The following is a 7,608-nucleotide window of genomic DNA, read 5'->3' as shown; positions in this document are numbered from 1 at the left end:
CGATGCACTTCCGGTTTCGATAAAAACAGTAAACAGATTTAATAAAAGTCTTCAACTACTACAACTAATAATAATAATAAGAAGAACAACAACAAAGTAATAAATATACGAATCATTAAATTAAATTAAATTTCAGAGACATACATTTTATACGTTTATTCCTCATCTCTGTCGTTCATGTCTCTTATTTTAAAATGTCTTGCGGAAGTTAGTAGTCATCAGTATGGAGGGATCCACTGCGGACGGCGTGTTAGCGCCTTTACCTGGACGATGTGCTTTTTATGTAGTAAAAAAGAAACGATACTGCAAGATGATTGTTGGGAGTGGGAAAACCTTCTGCGGGGAACATGCAAATGCTGTACGTTATAATGTCCATGTGATCCTGCTCTGAATGGATGCGCTTCTTCTTACCTTGCCCCCATTAAAACTAGTTGATAACTGTTTGCATAAACTTTGATGTCATTTTCATATAGGGCGAAGAGAGTGAGAAAAAACGAATCCCCTGTCCTTTGGACCCAAAACAGTAAGACTTTAACTCTTCTAAAAAGTTTGGAGAGGTTTCTGTAGTTAGAAATATAAACGTTAAGTATAGTTCAGTCCAAACTGAATCAAAGAATAAACGCTTCATATTTATGCATACAGAAGTATTACAGCCAGTTCAAAATTAAATAAAATTATTTAATAAAATATTTAATATGAGTATTGACAAACATAGCAGGTAGAGTTTTGTCCCATATCCCGGACAATGGTAGATGTGTAGAACTTTTATGTTATGTTCAAAAACCATCTCTCTTGTTTTAAACAGCACTGTATTTGAAGATAATTTGGCTAAACACCTGAAGAAATGTAACTCCAAGGAGAAACCAAAACCTGTACGTATGAATAACTCCACCAACCCTTATCTCTCAATATGTTATTTTTCTTACTTTTTCTTTGATTTCACAGTTCTTGTGCTAATATGTTTGATATTATTAGATTTATTATGTGAAGGACATCAATGCTGGGTGTGAAAATGAAGATGAATCCATAGAAGAGGTGATCATACTGCCTATTTGAGCATATATCAAAATTACATGGCTTTAAAGAAGATATGGGCTTAATAATGAAGATATGGGCTTAATAATGATGTGTTAATGCAGATATCCATTGCTGATCGATCCAAAGAGGAACTGGATAAGTTGATAGTGAAACTCAAAACTGCATTACAAGGTATGCAGCTGTCATTTAGGTTTTATCACATGACTAATAAATCTGTTTATGTTACGAATTAATTAGATACCAAAATACATTATGAGCAAATATGGAAAATAAGAATTGGTGGCTTTGATGTTGGAGAGTTTAATTTAAAGGGATTCTAATCTGTTTTCCTCAGGTCTAAATACCAAACTCGTTGAAAAAACACTCTCACATTCTGCTCTATATGAGCCTCTAAATGACCCAAAGAATGGAGATTCTGCTTTTAAACACCTCAAGCAACAGGTAAAGCATTCCAGAACTGACAAACTATACTCTATATCAACAGTGGGCAACGTCAGTCCTGGAGGGCATTGATTTTGACAGAAAGTCTACCCGGATTTAAAGTGATCAAAGGCTTTGGGCGTTCCATTTAAACGCATTGCAAGGGTTTGGACAGTAGTGGGCACTTTTGCAATGTAAGCAGTGACATACATCCGAGTGAACGAGATGGAGGGAAGAACATAAAAAAAGGGGTGATTTATGGACAGTGGCCTATCCAGGACTGAAGTTGCCCATCCTTACTCAAGTTGCTCATCCTTACTCAAGTTGCTCTGTATAAATGGTCTTTCTTTTCAAGCAGTGTTCATATTCATATCTAATTTCACAGGCCTCTATTCTTGGAAACATGGAGGTTTTGGAACTGCTCAGCCCAAACAGATGCTACATAGAGTTTGGTGCAGGGAAGGGAAAACTGTCCCATTGGATTCACATTGCTCTTAAAGCAGCTGAAAATGTCCATTTTTTACTTGTGGAAAGGTCCAGTACTCGCTTTAAGGTGTGGTGTCTTTTGCATGAAGCTATCCTTTCCTCAAATACAGAAAAATATTGTTCTTGCTGCTCGAAAGTGAGGTTACATTTGAATTTGATGTGTTTTTAAGGTAGATGGCAAGCACAAAAATGCAGACTCGACTTTTGATAGGCTTCAGGTTGATATTCAGCACCTTGATTTACGTGAGTAAGCTTCTCAAACAGTTCCTTATGGTGTTAATATATTATACGATTTTCTTTGATCTTCTCATAAATAATATTTAATTTCAGGGAAAGTTCCTCTCCTGAGAGAAAAGCGACTTCCTGTTATTGGTGTTGGGAAGCACCTCTGTGGTGCAGCAACTGGTAGACTAGAATTCAATAAAATTCATAAATATTACCATGGGATCAGTCCTGCAAGATTGATGTAGTATCAACTTATCTCCACAGATCTGGCCCTTCGGTGTTTATTTGAGCACAACTGCATTGACAAAGATGATGACCCTCCGACCAAGCGTGTAAAACTTAATCATACGGAGGGTCCTGGTGATGATATGAAGCCGGTTCCCTCAACCGAAGGCAGGGAAACTGGTGAAGAGCTCATAGTGTCAGGACTGGCCATCGCTCTTTGCTGCCACCACCGTTGCGACTGGAGACACTACGTGGGAAAAGAGTTCTTCAGGCAGAAAGGTCTTGGACCAGAAGAGTTTGCTGCTTTCCAGCGCATGTCGAGCTGGGCCACTTGCGGGATGAGAAAATTCAGCTCCAAGATAACAGAAAAAACAGGCGAAGAGGAAGAACATGAGATGAGCGAGGAAGCTGTGCCAGATACCCTTAACTGGTGAGCTTTCTGCTGATCGACCAATAAGTATTATGTTAAGTTCTTGATTTCATTTGTAAATGTTCTTTCTTGCAGTTTGATATCAGTTGAAGATCGGGAACAGATCGGGCGGCTTTGTAAACACCTGATTGACCACGGAAGAGTGCATTACCTCCAGCAAAAAGGCTTTAAAACCAGTCTGAGATACTACACAAGCAGAGATGTGTCATTGGAGAATGTGTTACTCACGGCCATTCCCACAGCCAATCAGAATAGTGATGAATCTAAACAGGTTTCTTAAGACAAACAAGCAAAAGTTCAGGAAACATATGCTTCATTTTATTTGATCAATGTTTATGGATTGTTTTATTTTAGTTCATCCACAAACATTACTTATGACATACTAGCAGGAAGAAGCAACAAATTACAGGCAACAAAACATTTAAAAGAAAGAAGCGCTCTTCACAGGATTTGGGGGGACAATACTTGACATGATGGACCGGAAGATCAGTCCAAAAGGCAGATGAGCAGACAGAAGCCAGCATGCAAGTCACAAAGATGATGCTGTCTCTGACACGCCGTCCAGCGTCACATTTAGCAGTGACATGAAAGTTTGCGATCCTGCAATAGACATGTAACGCAAAAGTTGGTCATTAAGAGGCTCTAAAGGCTTTAATTCCAGTTCTGTTTTATTTATGCAATATTTTATAATAAAGTTCTGCTACACGTTTTGCACACAATACATATTGAGTATGGCATAACCTCTTTTACGGGCTTCTTGGATGTAGCAGTGCATGAACTCGCGACCAAACATCTCCCTGTCATTCTCTTCCTCGTCTACATCCTCTTTTAAATCAGGAAGGGTCACCTCATACGTCAAAGGATTGTCTCGGAAATTCACAAACCTGCAGAATGAGCATTTTATTGTTCATAATAATTTGTAAATATGCAGACACCAATGCATCGCCAATGCGTTAAAATTCAGTCCTCAAAGAATTTGCATTGACATATTTGCGTGATATATGTTCAGGGCTTTAGTCGTTCCTATGGAATCACTGGTTTGCTTTTGTGAAGCTTTTTATTGGTTTCCAATAACGTTCTACAAACTAAGCAAAATATTTGTGCTTACCTGAGGTTACTCATGCCCTCCATAAGCCGAGGAATGTCTCGTAGTTTATTTTTGCTCAGAACTAGTGTGTCCAGGCTTTGCATGCGACAGATGTTGTCTGGCAGGTACTCTAGTTCATTTCTCGGGAGCCACAGGGTGTGAAGTTTCTCCATTCTAGAATTAAAACATGACATAAAGGTCATCAGATCCATTACAAAGTCTTGGTTTTATTAATCATTGATGGACCAAATAGTATTTTACCTGTGAATATCGTCTGGCAAACTCTCCAAAATGTTGCTGCCCATGTCTAGCCACTCAAGAGAAGGAAGGTTGACCACGCAATCTGGAATGGTGGTAAAGTGGTTCATGGAGAGATCCAAGTGAGACAGCTTCTTAAGATTGCTAAGCTAAGGAAATTCAGATTAAAGTAAAAACAGGTGATGGGTTTATTTAGGGATATATAGACAAAATATGCGGTGTATATAGGCATTCAGTGTTATTAATACCTGGGTGGGCAGCTCATCCAGATCTCTATTCATTGAAAGTTCCAGTTTCTCCAGATTTTCACAACAACCAATTTCTTCTGGTACATAGCTCACTCTGTTATAGCTCAACAACAGCTCTCTTAACCGAGTTAGTTTGCCTGTTGGTTATAAGAGCATATCTGAGAGTTACTTTAACTAAAGAAATTCATCAAAGTTCAGATTCCACCTATTTTTTTACTGACCAATCTCTCTGGGAATCTCCGTGACTGAATTACGAGATAAGTCCAAGACTATGAGACTCTCAAAGCTTGAGATGAACCGTGGGATTTTTTGAAGTCCTGTTCGGTGTAACTGCCATTCTTGAATCTGGGAGAGTTGGACCAGAGCTGGAGGAAGAGTCTACAGAAAGGGTCAAGTTTCCAAGAGTGAGAACCAAACAATCAATCCATTTTTTGTTTAACTGAAGATGTTATTTATCTGCAAATATCTGGGCAGTAGTATTGTCATTGACCCTTTCAAATTTCTAACTCTTTTAGAATCTTTGCCCTAAGTCCTGCTCCTTGAGAGCCATTATCCTGTAGAGTTTATCTTGCATTCCAGACAGCTTGGAATTTAGATTTTTCCCACCTCATATTTGGAAATAACGTCTTGTAATGCCACTCGAAGTAGGACATTCGACCTGTGATCTCAGGGCAGATCGATCAACCCTGACCTCAGCGAGGCGAGTCATTTGATGTCACTTCTACGATGGCGGCAAGTCCTGCTTCTAATGAGCATAGCATTGAGATACCTTATATCAAATGTAATAAACTTTAACATTAGACATCAACTATAACATTTGCTTTTCGTCAGCTGCTTTTAAAGCAAATGGCAGCATTTTGATATTTTTATGTTTTGCTATAATTCTATTTGTGTAGTGGAGACATCATGTGGTTAGCATGTGAACATATTTACTGTATGTTGATGGCAGGTTGAAGCTAAACTCTGCAGGAGCTTGGCCCTCCAGAAGCAGGATTTTGCACCCTTGCCCAAAGTCCTGTCCCAAACCGCACCCTTACCCTTGCAGTCCAACCTTAAACACCTGAACCAACTATTCAATGTCTTCAGGATTACTAGAATCCTCTAAGCAGATTGAAGGCAACCTCTGCACTGCAGTAATGTGACCCTCCAGGAGCAGGATATGACACCCCTGCGAGTGTAAGCCACAATCCTTTGTCCGCCAAAAGACACAAGTCCTTTGTTCGCCCCTTTGGGACAAGTCCTATATTAAATCACCCATTATATGATTTATATGCCTTAAATCACCAATCACTCTCTAGATAACAGCATTGTTTACTGACTTCTGATAGTGAGCTCAAACTCACAAAGAACAAATCACAAAGAGCCTTACCTTCCACTCCTCCTTTTCAATCCGAAGGATGACACGTCCTTCCTCAGTCACAACTTTTTCCTTTAGCTTGGCCAAAGTGATACGATCCTCCCAGGCACCTGTTAACCTATGTCAAATATTTTAAACTATTAAAAAAACGTTTTCTTTATACTAATTCAATGTTAACTGGAGTTTTGGGATAGACAAAAGCACAGACTGTGAAGTGGTTCTCAACTGTTTTTGCTTCAGGACCCAGATTTTACATTGGACATAGTGTCAACATCGACCCAACGCAGTACCAAACCCGAAAATCACATTTAATGTATGTATCTTTTACCTTTCATAGTTTAGCTCATGGTCTTTGAGAATAAGGTCATGTCATGTTGCCATCTTGTCATCTGCCTAATTTGGCTAGCTTCTACCAAGTAACAGGAGAGCCACTGAGTTTGATTGTACACTTGACCTTTGATGATTAAAAGTATTTTGTTAACCTAACTATTCATGATTTTATGGTTACTATTTGTATTTAGAGACCTGCAACCCTTTTTTAGGTCATGACCTACTAAGAACCATTATGATTCCAATGGGATACTTGACAGTAGTGCACGTACCTACCCACTGCTCTCCTGTCTCTCTGTTCAATCTCCTTCTTCAGTTCATCTTTGCTTTTCTTTATCCGGGTTTCCCACAGAGACTTGATGGAGTTCACTGTCCCACAGCACACTGTGAGCCCCGTCATGATGATACAGAGCCCCAAATATCACTTCATACACAGATTTTGCTAGCCTAAGGCAGCAGATAAGTCATTTTACCGGCCAGAAAAAGTGTATGCACTGCAAAACTATTAACATTTGGGTTTAATATGATAGGACACATTTGAATAAGTACGGTGGATATCATAAGCTGTGACTGACATTAAAGCAACTTTGAGAAACTAAAGTGTAGTGCTTACCACTCTCATTGGGTCATATTGTCCTTCCAGCTCCTATATACCATGTTTGTACCAAGTTAGCGTCCATTTGATATGCAGAAGTTTAGTTCCCAATGCTGCATCAATAGAATAAGTCCTCTGACAATTCCAGTAAGTGTGATCTGTGTTGAAAGAATTGATTTTGAAGTAATTATCCCTCTGTGATTGTCATGGTCTTCCCTCTTGAAGCGTAACTCTGGCCAGTGTCTATATTTAACCGGAGACAACACTGGGAATAGTGTGGTCACATGTTAAAATTGGCACAAGAGCAGCTGTCCGCTTTTACACTTTACCGCACCAGACGTGCTTTCAAGAATAGCGACATTAATCTGATTAACAATGTTTCAAAACAACGCTGTTAGGTATAGGCCATATATTTGAAAATTATGATTGCTGCTAGTAGAACATTTTTAATGTTATAGTTAAAATATTTTAATTTCCTGAGTATATCATGCAGTTGGCACACCATGAATGTGAAATATTCATCATGTTTTGTTGCAGTCAAACACGCTGTTTTGCAAGCATTTGACAACAAATTGTGCCTTTTCTATAATATTTTTAACAGAGAAATATAAAAAAACAATGGCAAACAACAATTTTATTTACTTTATGTTTCTACATTTTTTAATTATATTTAACATATTAGATAGCCGACATTAGCAGATAGTATTAGCAACGCGAGACATAAATACTGGCAGAATTAATTCCAAAAATCTTGATTTTACATGCTATTATTATTTTAAATTAACAGAATAATTAGACATCATCTGGTCTTATATTACTAAAAATCAATGAAATTAAAGAATAAAAAATTATTTGATCTTTAATATGCACATTTGGGGTCATTTTTTCAAGAAATTATTCAGCAAGCAT

At 38.3% G+C, this 7,608-nt stretch overlaps 2 protein-coding genes across 2 annotated transcripts; one reads left to right on the top strand and one right to left on the bottom strand.

The window, feature by feature from the left end:
- The first annotated feature begins 6 nt into the window (after nucleotides 1–6).
- On the top strand, nucleotides 7–3,541 carry trmt13 (tRNA methyltransferase 13 homolog). The gene is made up of 11 exons (XM_081385310.1): nucleotides 7–358; nucleotides 474–523; nucleotides 806–872; nucleotides 976–1,035; nucleotides 1,140–1,209; nucleotides 1,373–1,479; nucleotides 1,844–2,011; nucleotides 2,115–2,187; nucleotides 2,275–2,349; nucleotides 2,434–2,824; nucleotides 2,900–3,541. The coding sequence occupies exons 1-11, from the start codon at nucleotides 224–226 to the stop codon at nucleotides 3,102–3,104; spliced, it is 1,401 nt and encodes a 466-aa protein (XP_081241436.1). The 5' UTR covers nucleotides 7–223; the 3' UTR covers nucleotides 3,105–3,541.
- lrrc39 (leucine rich repeat containing 39) lies at nucleotides 3,286–6,943 on the bottom strand. The gene is made up of 9 exons (XM_081385313.1): nucleotides 6,718–6,943; nucleotides 6,377–6,551; nucleotides 5,787–5,892; nucleotides 4,639–4,795; nucleotides 4,418–4,554; nucleotides 4,173–4,318; nucleotides 3,933–4,085; nucleotides 3,566–3,708; nucleotides 3,286–3,424 (listed from the first exon to the last, which is right to left on the bottom strand). Exons 2-9 carry the CDS (start codon nucleotides 6,502–6,504, stop codon nucleotides 3,354–3,356), a joined length of 1,041 nt encoding a protein of 346 aa, XP_081241439.1. The 5' UTR covers nucleotides 6,505–6,551; nucleotides 6,718–6,943; the 3' UTR covers nucleotides 3,286–3,353.
- Between the last annotated feature and the right edge of the window lie 665 nt (nucleotides 6,944–7,608).

Source organism: Scardinius erythrophthalmus, assembly GCF_964197995.2.
Source record: "Scardinius erythrophthalmus genome assembly, chromosome: 14".
Classification (NCBI taxonomy): domain Eukaryota; kingdom Metazoa; phylum Chordata; class Actinopteri; order Cypriniformes; family Leuciscidae; genus Scardinius; species Scardinius erythrophthalmus.
This window is presented reverse-complemented; position numbering and strand designations above follow the sequence as displayed.